Source organism: Carcharodon carcharias, chromosome 1 (assembly GCF_017639515.1).
Source record: "Carcharodon carcharias isolate sCarCar2 chromosome 1, sCarCar2.pri, whole genome shotgun sequence".
Lineage (NCBI taxonomy): Eukaryota > Metazoa > Chordata > Chondrichthyes > Lamniformes > Lamnidae > Carcharodon > Carcharodon carcharias.
Window position 1 is genome coordinate 80,539,290 of NC_054467.1, and position 23,882 is coordinate 80,563,171.

The 23,882-nt window shown below is 40.5% G+C and overlaps 1 protein-coding gene across 2 annotated transcripts in view; it reads right to left on the reverse strand.

The window, feature by feature from the left end:
• Positions 1-7,625: 7,625 nt before the first annotated feature.
• Positions 7,626-23,882, reverse strand: part of LOC121276823 (probable ATP-dependent RNA helicase DDX60) — a 94,542-nt gene continuing 78,285 nt past the window's right edge. For both annotated transcript variants that reach the window (XM_041185370.1, XM_041185377.1), the window contains 5 exons: positions 21,426-21,573; positions 19,458-19,609; positions 13,075-13,226; positions 12,916-12,978; positions 7,626-8,952 (listed from right to left, as the gene is read on the reverse strand). In XM_041185370.1, the coding sequence (XP_041041304.1) occupies positions 8,847-8,952; positions 12,916-12,978; positions 13,075-13,226; positions 19,458-19,609; positions 21,426-21,573 (621 nt within the window). In that variant the 3' untranslated portion in view covers positions 7,626-8,846. The remainder of the gene's footprint in view (positions 8,953-12,915; positions 12,979-13,074; positions 13,227-19,457; positions 19,610-21,425; positions 21,574-23,882) is intronic.

Sequence of the window (23,882 nt, forward strand, 5' to 3'; positions counted from 1 at the left end):
ATTTTGTTGATTTGGTTTTCATTTAAAAGATTATCAAGAGTTCAAATCTCACAATGGTAGACTATGAAACCATGTAACTTCATCTGAAACAGATGGAAACGAGTTTGTACTCAAAAGAGTTACAAGCAGATAGCCTTATACCCCTGATCCCACCTATGGCAAAATAACCCCTTGTCTCCATACATTGTTTGCCTGAGACTGGGTGTTAGGAGATTTGTGACAAAAGCCAGCTTTTTTACCTCAGTTTCTCTTGCCTCTCTTAGGTTCCCACTGTGGTACAGCTGAGATCAGTAACTTGGTGCAAGGGAATTTATGGTATAAAACCCATGGTCCATGACTTGATAACACAACATGGCAGTGGCTGCCGTGTTTTTATTATGATGCCTTATGACTCCTTTAGCATGTTTAGTGACTCTTTGTTAAACTCATTGGAGTCAAAGTTATTATAAACAGATTAGAACACATTTTGCATGCTTCTTAAATGTTTTTGTTTTCTCTGCTCTGCTTTTGATGATTCCTGACTTGTTCTGTGGGTATCAGCCGCCCTCTTACCTCAACAAAATAGCATTTTTTTTTGTTGAGATGAGGGCAACATATTAATTACCCATCGTTATTTGTCCCAAGAAGATAACGGTGTTCCTTATTCTATCAGTTGTAGAAATGAGCGGTGCACTAGATGGCTATAAGAATAATTCACATAATGTGGACTAGGATGAGATCTGGAGTGATTCTCTTCCCTGAAGGACATGAGGAAACCAGTTGAGTTTTTTCTATGTTCAGTTTGCAGTGGTGGTTCCTGATAAATTACTGAATTTCACAATTTACCACACTGAGATTTGAACTTGAAACTCTGGGTTGCTAATCTAATACCACACTTTAACCACCACACTGACAATCGGGTGTTTCTTCAAAATAAATACAGCACATTGAGCATCAAAATTTCCTTTGGCCGACTTTGTCCAAATATTCGCATACTTTCAAAGAGGAATCTCAAGATTGTCAATGCTAGAAGTGGGAACATGGTTCTCACCTCTGCAAGCCTCACTGAAATCTTACCACATTTACCACTGAATCATCAGAGTAGCTGAAATGGCAGTTTCATGAGATCTGTCCAGAACAAAAATGACCTAAATTTGAGGGGTTTTGTTTGCAAAATACCATGGTGAGCACAGAAACTTTTAATTTTATAAGGCAAACTTTATAACAAGCTGTACCTGCGTTATATAGCGCCTTCCCCAGGACCTTAATCAGACATAAATTGACATCAAGCCAAGAAGGAAATATTAGGATAGATGACCAAACCCACGGCCAGAAAGAGGCTTTAAGGAGTGTCAAAGGAGGTGAGTAGTTCAGGGAGGAATTTCCAGAGTGTGTGGCCTAGATAACTGAATGTACAGCAGCCTGTGGTATGGAGAAGGAAATCGAGGATGCACAACAGACCAGAATCGAAAAAACATAGTTCACATAGGGTATATAGAATGTATTTTACAGTTATACAAGTGTGTGAGGCTTGTTCTCAATTTTAGAACACATTCCAACAGTGATTGTACTTCCAGGAAATATTTTAGGGAACTTGAGACACTTTGGGACAAACGTGCAAGTCATGCGATTGATAAGCTCAATAATGAGTCTTGGGAGTGATCAGAGATCATTGTATAAACAATGGACCGGGTATTGAGGGGCCAGTTTGACACATCAGGCTGGATTTTCCTCCACTGTCCCACTCCAGATTGGTATGTCAGTGGAAATAGTGGTTAAATGGGATGTCGATGCCACCAGACCCGGTCCTGTTCTGGGATGTCCTGGAAATGTGAGAGACAGTTCTATAAATGGAAGTACTTTTCCCCTTTACTGATTTATATTAGTATTTAAAAGGGTTAGAATTTTCCAGTATCTCAGGGAGCATTAACTTGAGGGGAAAAACTTGAATGAAATTGTTTCATCCTTATAGGTTTAAGCTTTAAAGTATTTACGATCACTGAGGCAGAACTTTCAGAACCTTAGCTACTGCACTGACTGCAGCATTGTGCTACAAGATTTACGTTGGTTGCTTTTAGAATGAAGAATATTTTTATATTTAAAAGCAGAGCTTTATTTCAAATCATTGTTGAATGCTATGAGGGCTAGTACACATTCTGGCTGTATCTGGATGCGCAAATGCATTTATGCTGTTTCCTCTATTTTATGTTACCATTTGAATTTAAGTGATACTTGGCTGTAATAAAGGAATTTTAAAAGGAACTTCTGTGTTTACAATAATTGTCACATTTCAAGACACGTCACTCAGTTTCCTTTAGTAATTCTGTACTTATTTTTGGAAACCTGCTGGAACTGACAGTGAATTTGATGCCATCCACCAGCTTAATTCATATGAATGATAATTTCCATTTGGAGTTCAATATGTTAGACCTGGGGTGAGGGGAAGGTGGGTCAGGTGGGGGGGATCATGTGTCCCCACCCCAGTCCTGGTTGCAAATATTGCTTCTGGTAATATTTGAGATGGGTGAAGGAGCTGCCCCCAGTAGACAGTCCTGCATATTTATGTGGAAGACTGGGACGTAAGCCCTCTGGAACCCTGGTTCAGATTGCAGTCATTAGAGATTCCATGTTGCAGCTATACTATTAGTTCAGCAGAATGATACAGATTTTCAAGGCCAATAATCTGGTTATTCGTTAATTTATTGTTTGTGCATCTTTTTGTGCCCAAAATATTTCCTACTTTGCACTGGTGATAATGGTGAGTAGTAACCCTGTCCCATTTTCCTGGGTGGGTGGGGCTCTCAGTGGATCCACCACGTCATTTAAAGGGAGAGTAGAGACCCAAAAATGAAAATGGCCCACAATTTTTGACTGCCTCAATCATGACTGGCAGGCACTAAGGCCGATTTGGGGGAAGTGGCCTCTACCAAAAGACTTGAAAGTCATTCTTGCCATGTTTCACCAAGCAATCCCAGCGAGTGGTTCTAAGGGAGGAAATACAAGCAAGGATGTAGGCCCATCAACATCCCGTTTAACCATTTTTACTGCCAGGCCAGATTTGGAGCAGGACGGTGGAGGAAAGTCCAGCCTGATGTATTAAACTGGCCTCTCAATGTATATTCCATTGTTTATGATTATTTGAGATCACCCCATTGACTCATTATTAAGTTTCTCAATTGCATGTGACTAGCAAGCTTGTCAAAGCAATGGAGATAATAAAATGCAATTCAGTTCGTTTAAATATGTTATTAGAAATTATAGTTTGGACATATTGGCTGGATTTTGTAGTCAGTAGTGAAAGAACAGTGCTCGCTGTTTACCTCACTGACAGCTGCCCAGACCAATTGTGGGTTTTTGAGCAGAGACTTGCTGCCACCAAGAATCTAATCCAGCATGGTGTGTTTCCCAAAGGGCATCTGTGAGCAGGGCAGGGATAGCAAGGCTCTCTTCAACCAATCAGATTGAAGAATTAACACAGACATGCAGGTTTGTATTTTGACTTTTTGGGCTGGGAGGGGGTTGGAGTTAACACTCCTACTACTCCAGACCCACAAGCAGTGCTGTAAACACATTTATCTCATAGATTAAGCCCCTCTTATGTCCCTTAAGTAGCTGAGTTTCCTGAGGCCTGGGAAACCCGGCTAGCTGTGGTTAACATGAGAAAAACTGTTAAAATGAAGGCACGCAGCTTCAATTTAAATGACCAATCCACTTCACCCATCACTTATCCTGCCTCCGTTAAAACTGGAGGAGGGTGAGTTTGAGGCAGCTTCAATTCCTGTTCTAGATTTTTTGCATTTTAACATCTGATATGATCTAATCCCAACTATTTAAATCTTAATTTCCATAGTCCACAATGTCTAAAACAGGAAGTAAAGAGCAGTTGGTATAAATAAGATTTAAATCAGGTACAGAAATCAAAGTTAAAAACTGAGAAAGACAAATGGCATTGAGGGGCAGACAGAAAAATGTAATTTTAAAATATCTCCAACATTAATCCTCTGAAGAAATGAAACTCCACACTTGTAAAATTGAATTTTCAGGACCAAAGAGGTTGTTTGGTGATAATTATTACTTATCACGCTAATAAAAATTAATTTAATCCTGAATGTGCTAAACTTTTTCTGGCATCATTAGGAGGAAGCTAATGGGCAAGTACCCCAACTTCACATCATTACATTGGTTTCAATGCTGAGTCCATCAGGGAGAACACTGGAGAAGCAGTGCATCTATCACAGCTCTTCCTGAATTTCTATTTGAGTACATCAGCAGTTGCTGTCTGATTTATTCCATAATAACAGGGAGCACCATTAGCTTCATCATTTTTACCATAAAATCCCGTTCCTAATTCGTATGATCGTATAAATCCAGGCCAGTAAATTGCTACTTGTGCTGTATGCCTATATTTTCCTCTAAGTCATGTATTGTAACTAAATGTGTAGTTTCACAACCTGTACAAAGTGAGTTCAATTTTTAATATTTCCTGCCTTCCAATTAGGAAGGCACATTGATCAGTCACTTGTGAGCCTTGTGCTATTTTAACTCAGCAGTATAGCACAATGAAAGGTATAGGCTTCAGATTATTGAAAGCAGTGTCTGCTGGTGCACCTTCTGCTACACCACTTGTATAAGAAAACAATATTGGAGGAAAAAGCTAACATAAAAGTTCAACTGGTAATAGGGAAGGCAAATGAAATGTTGGCCTTTTTCTCAAAGGGAATGGAGTATAAAAATAGGGAAGTCTTGCTAAAGCTACACAAGGCACTAGTTAGACCACACCTAGAATACTGTGAACCGTTTTGGTCCCCTTATCTAAGGAAAGATGTACTGGCATTGGAGGCAGTCCAGCGGAAATTCACTAGGTTGATTCTGGGTATGGAAGGATTTTGTTATGAGAGGTTGAGTAGGTTGGAATTGTACTTATTGGAGTTTTGAAAAATGAGAGATGACCTTATTGAAACATATAAGATTCTTAGGGGGCTTGACAGGATAGATGCTGAGAGGTTGTTTCCCCTTGTGGGAGAGTCTAGGACTAGAGGGCATAATCTCAGGGTAAGGGGTCGCCCATTTAAAACTGAGATGAGGAGGAATTTCTTCTCTCAGAGGGTACTTAATCTGTGGAATTCTTTACCACAGAGGGCTGTAGAAGCTGGGTTGTTAAGCATATTTAAGGTGGAGATAGATTTTTAATCAATAAGGGAATCAAGGGTTATGGGGAAAAGGCAGGAAAGTAGTTGAAGATGATCAGATCAGCCATGATCTCAGTGAATGGCAGAGCAGACTCAATGGACCAAATGGCCTACTCCTGCTCCTAGGCCTTATGGTCTAAAGCCCAATTTATAAAATGGTAGTTTTATATGAAAATAAATTTCTGAATGAAAATAAAGAATTTGCACTTACTCTGCATTTTTCATGTTCTTAAGCTATCCATAAAGACTTTAAGTAACATTTTAGCTGAATTATACATGGCAACGACCCATAAAAGTCAAAATAATTATGGTTCTGATGTTCTGTGGGGAATATCTTACTCTTCCATCATAGCTTAGGTTGGTAGAACTCTGAAAAAAAATCCTAAATTGCTGTCTTTAGCTAATTACAATTTCTGCAGGATTCCATCAATCTTTTATCCAAGTCATAGGAATTCCTATAGGTTTGGTGATCGGGTAGGGTTGCCAGCCCTCCAGGATTGGCTTGGAGCCTCCAGGAATTGAAGATCAATCTCCAGGATGCTGCTATGTGCAACCCTGGAAAAAAATCATAGGGACTTTAAAGATTTTTAAAAATTTTCTTTGAATATTTCTCTTTACCAGATATAAAAATATTGAAAACGCAGAGGGTGGGAGGCTATTTGGCTGACAGTCAAGCATCATCCAATTGGGTAATGAGTCTTTTTGCTTTCAAATTGGCATAGGAAGGCAGTGCATCACAAGAAGGGTGCATTGGCCAACAAATGGCAAGAGTGTGGAGCAAGTCATAAGATCTCCAGTATTACATTTAACAACAGTTGGCAACCCTATGACAGGGGTGTGTTTAAGTCCTGGAATGTAATGAGAACCCTCAACCTTCTGATTGAGATAAGCTGGTACTTGGAATGAAAAACTGTACAGCCAATATCTTGCTTAGTGTGAGGAGCCAAAAATGTTCCTGCCTTATGTTTGGACTTTCCAAAATTACAGATGTTACTATTAGCTTCTAAAGCTCTGTCAATTTGGTTTTTAGCACAAATGATCCACTTGTAATCTTGTTGCCTGTCACAAGCCATTGAAACTTTTGTTGAATTATTTAAGTTAATTGAATTTCCACTGTTCATAATCTTGGTGTTGTTTGCTGTAACTAAGGCTGCCTATTTCCACATCTGTAATATTGCTCTCACTCCAACCCTGCCTCAGTTCATTTGTTGCTGAAGCCTCATTTATGCCTTTATCAGTAAATTTTTCTATTCCAATGCACTCCTGGCGGCCTCCCACATTCTACCCTCTGTAAAACTGGCATCATCCAAACTTTGCTCCATATCCTTACTTGCACCACATCCCATTCACTCATCACCCCTGTTCTCTCTGTAATCTCCTCCAGGCAGACAATTCTTCCTTTAAAATTTAGTTGTGTGATTTATTCAGTGCATGTCCTCTTTAAATTGAGAAGCCATGTACACATTATTTATCACAGAACCAGACCTCCATAGGCTGCTGTGTGGCTGCACAGCTTAAAGGAAACATTGCCTGCAACCTTCAATTCTGGCTTCTTGAGCATCCTAATTTTAATTATTCTACCATTGGTGGCTGTGCCTACAGCTGAGCTGCCTGAGCCCTAAGGTCTGGAATTCCCCTTCTACTTTACCACCTTGCATCCATCCTTTAAGACACTGCTTAAAACCTATCTTTGACCAAGCTTTTGATCATGTGCTCCAATGTTTCCTTATGTAGCTTGATGTCATACTTTGTTTTATAATGCCATAATGAAATGCCTTGGGATATTTTATATTAAAGACATTATATAAATGAGTTGTCGTTACACTATATTAGTAACATAACATAGTTACTATATTAACTATATAGTTGATATATAGTTGAAAAACAGTGGTATTCTTTACCCCTATTCAGTGAACAAAATTTGAATTGAGGGAACCACATATACTCCTGGAAGTAGAAGAAAGTTGTCAAGCGTTGAAATGAATCCAATGCTTCACACACAGGTCTCTGCATACAGCACCATCTGGATATGTACATCTATTTTTAAGCCTTAATTTTTGCACCACTTTTTTATTCTTCATGGAGCGTGAGTATAACATTTGTTGCCCATGAGAAATTGTTGGTGAGCTGCCTTTTGGTGTAGGTACACACTCAGTGTTGTTAGCAAAGGAGTTTCAGGTTTTTGACTTGTTACCAGTGCCATATATTTTCAGGTTTTTGGTCAGCTATTGCTCCCAGCTTTTTTGCCCGACAGATTCAGATATATGATTAAATAAAATGTCTTTGCTGGCCCCTTGCATGAACAGTAAAGCAAGTAGTTCTTTCAGGCATATCTCAGGTTAGTGGATATAAACTGGGCTGAAATGAAACAGGATCACTAAATCCAGTTAGCACCACTCATACTGCAATATTGAATGGTGTCAGGTTAATCTGATATCAGAGTCAGTGGACAATTAGTGGAGGGATCTCATTTATTAGCAGTTTTCCATAAGGAAGCAGTTGGTTTGCAGTAAGCAAAGACAAATAGGGTGTTACAATTAAGCAAAAAATATCAGGTTGTTTTTAAAACATCTTTATTTGAGCAAAATATTGTTTAAAAAAAGATGCTTTATGTTTTTTAAAAAAAGCTGAACTCTTGCAATTACTCAGTGCTTACTATTTAAATCACTTTAAAATATTAAAAACAGATATCAGAAACTTAAATCATGATAACAAGGTGCAAAATACCTCTTAAAAGAATGGTTTTGATATCACTTTTCTCCTAAATGGAAGCTGCAGCCAACTCCACTTAACTTTTCTGCCCCCAAAGAACATAGAAACTTAGATGTGTATTTACGACCTGAGAGGCTTCTGCCATTGCTGCTCTTGTCCCATCTATTAGGAGGCATGTTGAGAGCAGTTAAAGGCCTTATGCCTTCAGGTTTTATTTTAATAATATACGTGCAGGGAAGGACCAGGCTTTCATGTAGTAATCTATTGCCCGTGTCATGGAAATCGTGGAATTCTAAGTATAATTACAGGGATGAAACAATTGTGCACAAGATAGCCTTATTACAATGCCTAGATATAACAAAGAGGAAACACTCCCAATGTCACTGAAACTGGTCAATGGAAGCTAGGCCAAGGATGACTCTTCTCCAACTATATTTCCCTGTGAGAACTGATTGGTTTATGTTCAAGGCTAGGAATGCTGCATGTGGGAAATCTTAGGTGCAAACTCAAGTCACATCACTTTGTGGCACAGTATACTGGCACTTCTATGTGCTACCTCAAGAAGTACCCAAATTCCCAATTGTTTCAGGTGGCAATGAACATGATTGGCACCTCCTGTCAAGCAGCACAGATTTAACCCAAAAATTTACAGAAAGAGAATGGGGATACATGTTATGATTAATTCCAGTGCAGAAGCCGCATGACGTTTTGCATTAAAAGTTATTTCCTTATAATGCTGGCCACCTTTAATAGTTTGTACATAGTGCAATTAAAGTTCAACACAATACATTAAATTATCTACTTTTTAATTTTATTTTTTGTTGACATCAATGGGCTATGTTTTCTAAAATTTTCATATGCCCTTCACAACTATATTTTTGTCATGTTTTCACCCCCCTACATTCAGGAACAAGAATCCACAAAACATTTGTGGGTGACAGTTTTTTTTTTCTAATTGCAATGGTATTAACTTTTTATCTTTTCGAATTTCTGATAAAACGTATCTTTCAGTTGTTCAAAAGCCAAAACAACGACATCATCTTTGTTGTCACACAGTTCCTTGAGAGAGGTGCTAGGAAAAGAGAGAGAAAAAATAGTTTGAAAACAGCAGTTTAACTAAATTTCAGCCAGCATGTTAGGTATCAAATTAAATTTTCTCATCAAGAATGTGCAAAACAATGGGATTAGACAGGTGAGGAAAATGAAGAACTTTAAATTTTACAAAATAGTTATATGCTGAATCAGGTAGTCTCATTAAAAGGGACTTAAACACAGAATTACACACAAATAAAATCAAAACATTTGATCAGAGTTCCATCGCTGCTGATTTCCAAAGAATTTATTTCAACAAGTACATAAGAATAATGAGTGTATCGATACTATTTCCTGCTCTTGCCCTGAACTGGAAAACCATCAACTTTGCTTCCATCCTTCTCTCAGCTTCTTGCTGTCTGTCTCTGACAAGTTCCCTTCCCTTCCTTGACTTCTCTGCTGCCATCTTCTGGACAAAGCCTTCTTCCAAGCCCACTGATTCTCACAGCCCCTTCACTTATACTTCCTCACACCCTGCTTCTTTTAAGGACTCTATTGCATTTTCTTAGGTTCACAATTGTACCTGTCCTGTTAATGCAACCTTCTAGGGCAGCACAAAAACAAAAATACCTGGAAAACCTCAGCAGGTCTGGCAGCATCTGCAGAGAGGAGCACAGTTAACGTTTCGAGGCCGAATGACCCTTCAACAGAACTAGAACTAGAACAGAACTCTAGTTCTGTTGAAGGGTCATTCGGACTCGAAACGTTAACTGTGCTCCTCTCCGCAGATGCTGCCAGATCTGCTGAGTTTTTCCAGGTATTTTTGTTTTTGTTTTGGATTTCCAGCATTTGCAGTTTTTTGCTTTTATCTTCTAGAGCAGCACTTCTGATATATCTTCCTTTTTCCTCAACCAAGAATTTCCCCTTCTGTGGCTGACAGCATCCTCAATCTTATCCTCACCTTTTCAAGCACCTGTTCTCACCCCTTCTGCCCTTCCTCCTAGAACCACGATAGCATTCCCTTGTCGTCTCCTTCCATCCCATCAGCCTCCATATTCAACAGATCATTCTTTGTCATTTCTGCCACTCCCAATCCCCTTTAAGCATTCTGAAGTGACTTGTCTCCTTGACTCCCAGGTCCATTCCTCAATCACCACCAACACTCCATTCCATCCCACTGCACCTTTCCATTCAAACGCAGGAGATGCAACATGTGTTATTTTATCTCCTCTCTCCTCACTGTCCATGGCTCCAATATACTTCCAGGTGTAAGTGATTTGCAATGTACTCCTTTCAATTTAGTATACTCAATATGCCACTCACAATGCGATCTGCTCTACAATGGGAAGACCAAATGCCAATTTGGTAGCCGCTTTGTGGAATACCTCCGCTCAGTCTGTAAGCATGACCCTGAGCTTCTAGTCTCCTGTCATTTTAATTTCCCATCTTGTTTTCACGATGACCTCTCTATCTTCAACGTCCTGCAATGTTCCAAATGAAACTTGACGGAAGCTCGAGCAACATCATCTCACTTCTCAATCAGGCACTTTACAGCCTCCTGGACTCAATATTAGGTTCAACAATTTCAGAACGCAGTCTCTGCCCAATTTTGTTTCTTTTTTTGCAGGTTTTGGTTTTATCATTTTTCTCATTTATGCTTTCAGACAGCAACTGCCTTTCACACCTCCTCTAGTCATATATTTGACTTCTTTGTATCATTACCACTCCCTTTGGCCCTGCCCCACCAACTCTTTAGTCATTTAATCTCAACTTCTATCCTATCACAGCCCTTCCCTTTTATTCTTTTTCCACCCTCCTCCCTTTCACTTGCCTAAAACCTATTACATTTCTAACGTTTCCAGTTCTGATGAATGGTCATCAACTTGAAATGTGAACTGTTCCTCTCTCCACAGATTCTGCCTGACCCCAGTATTTCCAGCATTTTTGTTTATATTACATGAGAATAGGTTGACAGAAAGAAATTTACCAATTAGTATGTTCAAATAAATGACCATATCATAAAATTGACAGCCAACTTCAAATGGTATATAAATACAACAGAGCCCCAAGATTGAGCTACAGTTACACTGCAAACTATGTTGCTTTTTCCAATTCCTCTTTGCCTTCTTTCACTGTTGTGCAGCAGGAATACTCAGTAAAATGGAAGGAGCTGACATGGATGAGAAGGTAAAAATGTTGGAAACGTGGGACCTGAAAGTATATGGCAGCACACTAGTACTAGAGTAGGTTGTTTCTAAGTAGATTGTCAAATTTTGATAATTTTTTTAATTCTAAAAGACACGACGGTAAGCATGGCACAATATTGCTGTAGGAGTATCTCCTTTTAAGTCAATAAGGTTGTGTTAGCAATGCTTGAGCAGAGCCATACATCAGTCATTTCCTCATCCTCAATAATAGAGAATGCAGCACTGATGGGGAAAATATTAATTACCTGTGTAATGGGGCTAAGATGTCACCCTCTATATTTTTATAAAAACATATTTTATATATAGATATACTTATGTACATCCTCATGGCCGATTTCTAAAATTTTAAAACTGGACAATGACCTTTCAAAAAAGCTGAAGCTATGTCTGTCTGTAACCCTCGAACAATTAGAGCTAATCTGGCAGCATCAGGGAAATTCACAGCTTGTTATCTTTGAAGAGGCCCTAATAACCCCTGTGGACCGCAGAGACCAAATTCAAAGGGAACATGCCACAGCCATCGGCATGTCAGATCCCAGGCTGGCAAACCAGAGACTACTAGTCTGCTAGGAGAAAGAGCCTGCAACCTTCCTTTCAAATTCTTAATGGTTGGAACGTTGACAATCTCAGGAACCCAGACAAAGGGATCCACACCCTATGTCCAAGCCAAAGTGGAGAGTTCAAAGTCATGTAACATGACCCCCTAGCTGGTGGAACCTGTAATGTTGTCTTATGGAGCTGCAAAGCTCAGTCTGTTATCTTTCCATCTACCAAGCAGCAGCAGTAGCACAGAAAAGGGGTCCTATCCAGGTTTGAATGCCTGGCCCCATCTACACTGTTTCTACTGGAGCCTCTGTACAATCATCCACAAGACTAATTCATCTCTGCCTGTCTCATCCTGGAACTCATCGCCACTGGAAAAGTGATTACCCAACATAAGTTCAGGCTGCCGACGTCTGTGAAGGAATACACCATTGGACTTGAATTCTGGACTCTGGACACACATGAAACCATAATTCTTTTCTCTGTGGTCTTTGTGCTGTAAATCTTTCTTTCTCTACCCCTCTTTTATTGTCTATAGCACAATTGGCTACGTTGCGACCCTCCTCCTGCATTTTAACGTGTACAAGTAAACTAACCATCTGAGTTTACCCCATCTCAAGTTTGCTGTGGGGTTATTAATAGAAATTAGATCATACCAAAACTGAGGGGTTAGGAAAATATGCCACCGCTTATAAAGGGGAATATCAAAATCAGAAAACCTTTTGTTTACGGACAAGTAGAGAGAGGAGAAATTGGGGCTGCTTAAATTAAACTCCCTCCTGTCTGTAATAATCACAATAAAATAATTTTGAAGCAAAGAATGCCACTTGATCACATTTCTTCTGCAAGATAAATACAACAAAACATGTACAAGCTCCAAAATGCCTAAAAATCACGTGATAAGATTTTAATTCAAGGATTGGCAAGTCAGTGTACTATTTTACAGAATTTCCAGCAATTAACAGTCAGAAAACTAGAAGCACTGTTAATCTGAGGCACCAACATATTCCTTGTCGCACCAAACAAGATTGCAAATATTGTTTTAGAAAAAAGGGTAATTTTCCAATATGTCCGATGGAATGCCTTTCAAAATCAGCAACACATTCTGGATCACTGTGTGCAATAGATGCTCCATCTCAAAGATTATTATTCGTTAGAAATCAATATGTAATGTGACTGCATGAATTTCCCTTCTGGCAGCACAGACTTATATTACCCCCTGTACAACAAACAGAGCAGATTTTCCTTCATACCTGATTGAACTGAGAGTTAGTTGGAACTCATTGAGGACATTATAGGCTTCTCCCAAATGCAACCTAACAGGGAAAAAAAAGAATGAAACATTAAATTGCTTCAATTATTTCTTCTATGTTGAATTCACATGATACAAGTTGTACTGCAACTCAACTTACATGTTCTCATTTAATAAAGCTTTTAAAGAACCATGTCTGTAGAAGTCCAGGGCATAAGCATTCAGCGGCATTCTCCTGCCTTGCTGATCATACTTGTTCAAATTTAACACAGGAATGTTGCTTGAGCTAAGTTCGAGAGTCCGTAAAGCAATCTGCAATGATAAATTTCAACAGGTTATGAAGTACTGGTTGTTTTCTAACTGATAATTGGATATTTGGGTTCATTTTTATTCAAAAGTGTAACTAAAAGACAAGGTATTCACAAAACTCAAAAATATTTTCCATCACAATTATCACCTGAACTTGAAATGCTTTCCCCCTCTCTTCTCCTCTAACCCCATAAAAAATAAATTGCTAAATAACATAGTTACACATCTGATTAATTTTAATATTCTATTAATATCTGGTATGGATTTCTTTTTTAAAATAGGAAGTAAATCTGTCAACATTTTGACCACAATTCTGAATTTCCAGGCCACCCTTTCCAACAAATAATGAAATTTCCATTTCCTTTCAACATGCGTTGTCTTCAACAATTGTCTACAATGCAAGCAAATCATTGACAATAGTGCAAACTTGGATCATTAACATACTAAACATGGAGCTGGAGTAGGTCATTTGGCCCCTCGAGCCCGCTCCGCCATTTAATAAGATCATGACTGATCTTACAGTAGCATCCTGCCTACCCCCGGTAACCTATCACCCCCTTGCTTACCAAGAATCTATCCATCTCTGCCTTAAAAATATTCAAAGACACTGCTTCAACTATCTTTTCAGAAAGTGTTCCAAAGACTCACGAAGTTCTGAGTGAAAAGATTTTGCCTCATCTCTGTTTTAAATGGGCAGCCCCTTATTTTTAAACAGTGACCCCCAGTTCTAGATTCTCCCACAAGAGGAAACATTCTCTCCACATCCAAAACAGAAACGGAATTACCTGGAAAAACTCAGCAGGTCTGTAGCATGGGCAGAGAAGAAAAGAGTTGACGTTTCGAGTCCTCATGACCCTTCCACAGAACTGAGTTTTTCCAGGTAATTCTGTTTTTGTTTTGGATTTCCAGCATCTGCAGTTTTTTGTTTTTATCTCTCCACATCCACCTTTGTTTAAGGCCACTCAGGATCTTATATGTTTCAATCAAATTGCCTCTTAGTCTTGTAAACTCCAGCGGATGCAAGCCTAGCCTGTATAGAAACTCTTATTATCTGTTTTTAGATTTCTGGCTAGCTTTCTCTCGTACTCTTAATTTTTTGTCATCCTTTGTTGTTCCTTATATTCTGTCAAATCTTCTGGCTTTCCACCTTTCTTTGCACAACTATCTACTTTTTCTTTAAGTTTTATACTATCTTTAACCTTTCCAGCTAACCACCCCTTGGACTTTTTCTTACTCGTTGGAATGTATCTATTTTGTGTATTCTGAAATATCCCCTTAAATGATTGCCATTGCATCTCTATTGACTTATCCCTTATCCTAATTTTCCAGTTCACTTCAGCCAGCTCTGCTTTCATGCCCTCTTAAGTGCCCACTCCTCTCCCTCAAAGCGAGTGTAAAATTTAATCATATTATGGGCGCTATTACCTAAGGGCACCTTCACTATGAGATCATTAATTAATCCTATCCCGTTGCTCAATACCAGGTCTAATGTAGGCTGCTCTCTGGTTGGTCCAGAACATGGTGTTCCAGAAACTATCCCAGAAACATTCTATAAACACATCCAGGCTACCTTTGCCCATCTGACTTTTCCAGTTTATATGTAGATTAAAATCTCCCATGATTATCGCCATGCCTTTCTGCTATGCTCCCATTTCTTCCTTTATGCTCCACCCTACCATGTGGCTACTAGGTGCGGTATTATGTGCATATAGTTTATAACTCAAATCTGAGCCCTCCTTGAGAATCTTCTGGAAATTTCCTCAGCACTGATGCAAGAATTCCTGAACTGTGAGTTGTTCTGGTGAGTCAAGTGTGATTTCTTGATGTACGTTCCTTTTCACCAGCACTTTACATGCTTTTATGTTATATTTGCCTGCAGTACATGTACATTTATCTCTTCAGGAGGGTTAGAAATGAGTGTTAAACCTTCATAGGCAATTGTTGGAATAATGCTATGAACTGAATTGATATTCACTCAGGACCCTGCAAAGATTCCAGAGCTGAAAATCAGCATGCCCCCAATTCAGACTTAACAAAGAAACTTTAATAATAATAAACCAGGTCAAGAACAATAAATAATGCATATGGGCAGTTTCAGAAACATGCTCACCCTATTCCTCTCCCCAGCTGAAACATTCTGCTCCCCAGCCTCCTACCTTCCACAAATTTGTGCTCGTCCAAAACTCTGCTGCCCGTAGCCTAACCTGCACCAAATCTTTTTTCACCTAATGCCACCCTACAGTCCCTGGACAACACTAGCTCCAAATCTGGTAACATCTCAAATTTAAAATTCTTACCCTCATGTTCAAAAACTCTCCATGGCTTCATCCCTATCTATGTCTGTAACTCCTTCTAACCCTGAGACCCTGAGACCCTGAGAACTGTGCACTAATCCAACTGTGGCCTCTTAAACATCCCCACTTCCTTTACCCATTAGCAGCTGTGCTTTCAGTCTATTCAGTCCCTCTAGTTCATTTGCTATTGAATGAGATCAGAGTTGATCTGCATCCCAACTTCATCCACCATCTTGACCCCAGGTACAAGAACATGGTTTGCACCTTTTTTTGACATGAGGGTCCTGATTCATGACCTGCTAATTCTTGCTGGGGTAAAGGTAGGTAGCATGCAAACTTAGCGTTGCCACCTCGTTTACCCAATTGTAATGTTGGGCCAGGTGGACTTCGTGCTACTGGCTGCCTCAGCACTCAGCAGGGAGCCAAGCAGCGTGAGCTAATGAATGTAGTGTGGCCAATCTTCTGTTCTTAAAGACAGACTGTTTCTCTTAAACGTGCACCGAGTTACAGGAGCTACTGGTGCTAATGCAATTGAAAACAAGGAAAATGGAATACTAAGGCAGAGAGACAGTTCCAGGGTCATATATGTGGAACTGGAGGCCTTAAAGGTGGACACAGACACGAAGAAAAGTGCCATGGGGGTGTGCCTCAAGTACCACCCTCAAGGGTTTGGGAACAGGTGGCCAGGGAGGTCAGTTCCCAAGGAACTGGCAACTGATCCACAAGAAATGTAATGTCTTTACACATATATTCAAGGTCAGTGAATGCATCTTTACATGACACCTAATCATCAAAAAAACAGCCTTTTCAATGCTCAATGAAGCGTACCCCCATTCCTCAATCAGCAGTCCCTGCCACTCAAGACATGCCTAAAACCCAGATACTGTACCTCACCCACATTCCAATTATGCCAGCCTCACACAAAGTTTCCGTTGCTTCCACATCCCTCCAGCTTTGGCAGGCATGTTTCCCAAACACATTACATCACAATTACAATTCACACTCTCTTCCAGGTCAGGCTGGCGCACTATAGAAGTGAGCAGAGCTGAATGGCAACTGGGATACGGGTGATTAAGGAGCATCTGCATCTCCTGAGTGCTATGGAGATGGACTCCGCATCATGGAGCTAGCTGCAAAAGAACCTATGGCACTCAACAACGCTGAGAACATTTATGATGGTGGCATAGTCTGCTTTCTATGAACTAACTACCGGCTGCCCGGCCACTGGAGCCCTAGGACAAACTAATACCACAGCACTGATGAAGAGGGTCCATCATAAGATCTTACACTGGCAGCCACCAATTCAAGCACCTGGTTCAATAATGTCCTTCAGGGAAGGAATTCTGCTGTCATTACCTCGCCTGGCCTCCATGTGATTCCAGGCCCACAGCAGTGTGGTTGACTCTTAAATGCACTCTGAAATAGCCTAGCAAGCCACTCATTTGTATCAAACCACTACAGAAACATCAAATTAAAACAGGGTAGACAACACAGCATTGACCAAGGGACCGGAAAAGACAAAGATGCACCCTGCCCAGTAGACCCTGCAAAATCCTCCTCACTAGCATCTAATGACTTGTGTCAAAAGTAGATCTGTCTCACAGAACAGTCAACCAACAGCCTGACACAGTCATACTCACCAAACAGCCAATGACACAGGCTCCACCATCACCATTTCTGGCTATGTCCTGACCCACTGGTAGTACAGACCCATCAGAGATAGCAGAACAGTGGTTATAGTCAAGAGAGAGGTGCTCTAGGAGTCCTCAATATTGACTCCAGACCCCATGAAATCTCTAGGCATCTGGTCAAATGTGGACAAGAAAATTTCCTGCTGATTACCATGTACCACTCTCCTCAGCTGATGAATCAGAATCCGAAGTGGTGATCAACATGGGACAAAGAAGCACTGAGGGTGACGGGCACAGAATGCTTTCTGGGTGGGAGGCTTCAAAGTCTTATCACCATGAGTGATCGGTAGCACCATTACTGAACAAGTCTGCAATACCCTATCTGCTTGACCAGGCCTGCAGCAGTTGGAGGGGGAACAAAAAGGGGAAGGATCTACTTGATCTCATCCTCACCAATCTACCCGTTGCACACGACAGCACAGTCCTTGTGCAACCAAAGCCCCGTTTTTGCAATGAGGATACTCTCCATCGTGGCACTACCACCGTGCTAAATGGAATATAATCAGAACAGATCTAAAAGCTATAAACTGGGCATCATGAAGTGCTGTGGGCCATTAGCAGCAGAATTGTATTCAACCACAATCCGTAACATCATGGCTTGAACATTCCTCACTCTACCATTACTATCAAGCCAAGAGACCAAATCTTCAGCTACAACACACGAACAAAGTATGCAACATGCAACAGACAGAGCAAAATGATACCACAATCAACAAATTAGGTAAAAGCTGTGGTCCTGCCAGATCCAATCGTGAATTGCAGTGGCCGACTAAACTAACCAAACATTACAAACAAGTTTGCTTCACAAACATTCCAATCTTCAATGCTAGGTGACCCCAGCACATCGGTGCAAAAGACAAGGCTGAAGCATTTGCAACCATCTTTAGCTAGAAGTGCCAAGTGGATGATCCCTCTCAGCACCCTCTCCTGAGGTCCCCAGCATCACAAATGCCGGTCTTCACCCGATTCGAATCACTCCACGTGATATCAGGAAATGGTTGAAGGCACTGGAAAAGCAATGCTACAGGCCCTGACAACTGAAGACTTGTGGTCCAGAACTAGCCAAGTCCCCGACCAACCTGTTCCAATACAGCTACAATGCTGGCATCTACCAGACGACGTGTAAAATTGCCCAGGTATATCCTGGCTACAAAAAGCAGAACAAATCCAATCCTGCCAATCACTGCCTCATCGGTGTACCCTCAATCACCAGCAAAATGATGAAAGGTGTCATCAATAGTGCTGTCAAGTGGCAGTTACTCAGCAATTGCCTGCTCAATGATGCTCCATTTGGATGCCAACTGGCTCCTGACCTCATTACAGCCTTGGTCTAAACATGGACAAAAGAGCTAAATTCTAGAGGAAAGGCGAGAGTGACTGCTCTTGACATCAAGAAAGCATTTGACTGAATACAGCATCTCAAAGCCCTAGCAAAACTGAAGACAATGGCAATCAGAGGGAAAACTCTCCACTGGCTGGAGTCATACCTCACACAAAGAAAGAGGGATGTGGTTGTTGGAGGCCAATCCCATAGGACATTGTTAAGAGTTCCTTAGGATAGTATCCTAGGCTCAACCATCTTCAGCCGCTTCATCGCTGACCTTCCCTCCATCATGAAGTCAGAAGTGAGGACATTCATGCATTCAGTACCATTCACAACTCCTCAGATACAGAAGCAGTTGTACCTGTACGCAGCAAGATCTGGACAACATTCAGGCTTTGGCTATTAATTGGCAAGTAACATTAACACCACAAAAACACTAGGTAATGACTATCTCCAATGAGAGAGAATCCAACCATCGCCCCATGACATTCAATTACATTACCATCGCTGAATCCCCAACTATCAACAGCCTGGGGTTTACCATTGACCAGAAACTGAACTGGACCAACTATATAAATACTGTAGCTACAAGAGCAGGTCAGAGGCTAGGAATCCTGCAGCGAGTAACAAACCTCCTAACTTCACAAAATCACCAATGCACAAGTCAGGAGTATGATGGAATACTCGCCTCTCACCTAGATGAGTGCAGCTCCAACCATACACAAGTAGTTTGATACTATCCAAGACAAAACAGTCTGCTTAATTAGCACCCTATCCACCACCTTAAACAGTCACTCCCTCCACCATCGACACATAGTGGCAGCAATGTGTACCATTTACAAGATCTGTGTTTCTCTCTCCACAGATGCTGCCAGACTTGCTGAGTTTTTCCAGCATTTTCTGTTTCTACAAAGGAGGAACTTACATTGTCCACATTACATGTTTTGAACAGATCCAGATTGGTAATCCCAGATAAACAAGTAAATGGAGCTACAGCTGTTGTTGGATGATTTCCAGATGCAGTCAACTCAGCTACAAATTTAGTGCAAGTTTGAAGAGGTTGATCGCTTTCAAAAGCTGTGGAGGAGGAAAGGCAATAATGATTAGTATTGCTCAGGTGTTAGGTTTTCATGCTATTTCTAAATTGCACAATCACACTCTGGAATTGAGTTACTGGGTTTATATCTCCGGTGTGTTTGTTTACAACTAGGGTTTAATTTTCAAACCATGAGACTAAGTAGTGTTTGTGTAGTGTTTCTTTTTAAAAAGGCAGGACAGAATGCAGAAAGGTAATTTTTCAAAATATAATTCTACCAACTTCCTCTAAGATGAATCTCAAATAATACATTTAAGAAGTGTGATGTATTTTTGAAGGAAGAAATAAAGTGGCAATATAAACTAAACAGTACAATTTTAAAAGAGATACAGGAACATAGAGACTCAAGGGCTCACCAAAACAAATCTTTGAAGGTAGCAGAGCAACTTGATAAGGTTGTTAAGAAAGCATATAGGATCTTGGTTTTATAAAAAGAAGAATAGACGATAAAAGCAAGGAATTTATTCTAAACCTTAATAAATTATTGGTCAAGCTTCAGCTGGAGAGTTGCATCCAATTCTGATTATTACATTTTACGAAGGGTGTCATAAGAGATGGTGCAGAACATATTTGCTAAAATTATACCATGGATGAGGAATTTCTGTTACGTGGAAGACTAGGGAAACTGGGATTATTCTCCCCTTAGCAGAGATCATAAAGGGAAGATTTAATGCAAGTGTTTAAGGTTATAAAGGATTTCATAGTAAATAAGGAGATAGTGTTTCTAGTAGCAGAATGATCAAGTAGCCAAAAGACACAGACTTAAGGTAATTAGGAAAAGCTAGTTATAATCTGGAACACAATACCTGAAAGGATGCTGGAAGCAGATTCAATATTAACTTTTGAAAGGAAATTGGATATATGATTAAAAAGGAAACATTTGCAGGGCCATCAGGAAAGAGCAGAGAAGTGGGGCAAAGGTAACTCTTTCAAACAACTGGCACAGGCACAATGTGGCAAATGGCGTCTTTCTGTGCTGTATAATTCTATGAAGGCAAACACCTGTTAAAACCCACTCAGGTAAACTTGACTTTAGGCAATAACTGATTCAGCCGCCCATTATAATTCTCTCCATAAAATTTCTTTTCAAAAAAATTTAAGGGATAATATAACAGGCTACTGAATCAATAACGCTGGTGTGACACTATCACCCAAAGTCAAAATTGCACTCACTCACTGTTACCCAAGCAAATTTAAGATATTTTATTTTTTCCTTGCTTTCCAAACCATGTTTCAGCCAAGAGGCTAACAAAGCAACTTACTCCCAGATTTTTCAGCTATTGCTGTTTATCATTGATCCATTTATTCAATTGTGGGTAGGAGCAGTCATGGGTTACTCATCAACTGGCTAAACATCAGTTGCTTTTTTTTTAAAAAGAAAAGGTCCTTGGGATTTGGACAATGTTGACATTTATTGCTCATCATTAGTGGTGGGCCCTCTTCTGGATCCAACTGAAAAGCTTGCTAGGTTACTTGAAAATGCATTAAGAATCAACCTCACAGTATCATGTGCAAGCCAGACAAGTGAGGGGAAGAAAGTTCCAGTCCCTAAAGCACTGGAGAACCTATTGGATTTTTGATCCTCAAGTGAATTTGGTGGTTATTTTTCCTGGCACTAACCCACAAATTACCAGACTTCTGGTGATATTTGAACTTCCAACTTCTACTTTGCTAGTCCAGTACCCAAACCACTAAACTGTATTTACTTCAAGTTTGTTTAGATATTACACTCCAATTTGAAAATAAAACTATGGTTAAATCTAAAATATATGCCAAAACAGTAAAATTTTTCTTTACATATTTTTGAAAGAGGAAGATGGCATTCTTCCGCCATATCAGCTTGATTTGAAGCACAAAGAAGAAAACATCCAAAGATCTCCTGCATCGTTCTGTTGTACTCATTGACTGCATCTGCAAACTCTTCTGGAAGATCCTCCAGGAAGACCTAGGACATAAAGCTTGCTGTCATTTTTTTTTCCAGTAATAATCAAAAGGTGCTTTTGCATTTGGTGTTTCTGTAACCTGGCTCCTCAGGAGAATGAAATCTGTGTATAATGCTGATACTTGTTATCCTGATGAACTTATCATATGCGCACTGAAACGAGGGGCTACCAATCTGCCATAGCTGGATTTAACAATATAAACATGACACTCCTCCAATCTGAATCAACAGAAGCAAAAGGGTTGAACCAGGTTTGCCTTGGGATTATGTGTTAGGAAGGATCAAATTTCAAGAGTTTTGTTTCTTACTTATCCAATCCCTTAGTTCAGAAAAACAGGCTTTATCAAATACATTTTCCAGAATACAAGTAACTTTCGCTTATCTGCACTTAGTTTGTCCCAGTTTGCAAACAGTACTCATTATTGCCAGATTGAGAAAGTTGGAAGGCAACTTCAAAGTGTCTAATACACAGTTAAAGGGAATCTTAAACTTTCATTATACTTATGCTTTCTGTTAAGTACCTGTTTTTTTTGGCATTTAGAATCCCCCAACCTGTGGTGTTGTAATAAATTGCTAAATTTATTGTTGCAAAAATTTTACTACAGTCAATGATTTGTTTTTAAAAGTTATAATGGCACACTTCCCATTTTGATCCACTACATCAGTATTAAGCACTCTGAAAGCACGAACAGTGCAGTTAAATGTTCAGTAAGGACTCTCCATTCCCACCAGCCAATAACATTCCCTTATCTAAATTCAGAATACTTCTTACTATGTCGGTCCTGTATCATAGTGACATTCATTTGTCAAACAATGGTGGATTGTCAATTAAAGAACAAACCGGAGCAGCCTAGTGTTTTCGTCACATGCCTACTAGGAGTTGAATTTAGTCAGGGTGGAATGGGCCCGAAGGCTGGAGTCAAACTGGCCTCAGCCGTTTGCGGGATCCCAGGCCGCATTCTAATCCCATCCGGCAACTAATTAGTTGCCATCAGGGCTCCAGTCCTTTTAAATCAGGCTTATCCAACCTTTTCACTCAGGGGGCCACATCTCCATTTTCTTCTCACTCAAAGGGCCGATATGCAAATTTAAGAAAGATAAGGTTTGGCACAACATTAAACATAATTTCAAAATAAAATTGTGGCATGAACAAAAGAAGCAACTTGCTGAGCAAAAATAAAGCAATGTTAAAACAATAAATTGATAATTAAAGAGTGATTAATAAAGATCATCATTAGAGTGTGAGATGGACAGAATCTGTTTGTCTGGCTCACTCCCAATCTCTCGATTCTCAGTCACCCTCACCCTTTGTGAGTGGGTGTGATTATGTGTTGGTGCGTGGGGGGTGAGGGTGAGTGGGAATCTCCTGTGAGTGAGCTAGACACATACTCAACCACATTCTCTCTCTCCCTGCACCTCTGCAGCGAACCTTCTCATCCACACCACATACCACACCCCACCCGCCCACATCCAGCCTCTCCCCACAAACCTGCCCGGAGCAAGTATCTCCCTCCCCTACCCGGCCCGGAGCGAGCCTCTCCCTCCTCCACCCGGCTTGCCTGAAGCGAGTCTCTCTCTCTCCCCAACCCAGAAATCTCTCTCTGTCCCCAATACCTGTTACTGGAATTCATTCGCTGCTGCCAGTTTTGCTGTTCCTCCAATCACTGACTTTTCCTCTCCATTTGCCACTGATAGGCTCACAAATGAGCCTATTAGCAGCAAACGCGGGAGGGGAACAGTCTGTAATTAGAGGAGCAGTTTCTTCAAGAATCTCTCATTGCATTCGCAGGCATTTGGGAAAAGACCTCGTGGGCCACATTGTGGGGCTTTGCAGGCCATGTCCTACTTTAAAAGATGGGAGCTCACGATGGCCACCCCGGCACTGCACCCAGCTGAAGTGACGGAAGGGTGGAGACTGTGCCTTCACAACAAGGTGAGAGGGGTCATGGACTATCGGGGCCAGTGAGGCAGGCTGGATATTGCCACAGGGCTGGCCATTGTCCCCAGTGGCCCCTCTATGCGCCACTGAATGCCCTATTAAGTGGATACATCCCCCCCCACCCCGAGCGCACAGGGAAGCTACCAGGATTGACCAGATGGTCTCAGTCAATGATGGAGAATCCATCCACTACTTGTAAATATCCAAGCTGGCAGGAAGGCATAGGCATTCCAAACCCCCACCACCTTCCCGTGTCATTTTATGAGCCCTCACTGTCCCTAAAGAATAGTAAAATCCAGTGCTAATCAGAAAACAGACAGCAGCAGAGACTTTATCTTATCAGGGCAATATTTAAACCCAAGGCTGAGAGATA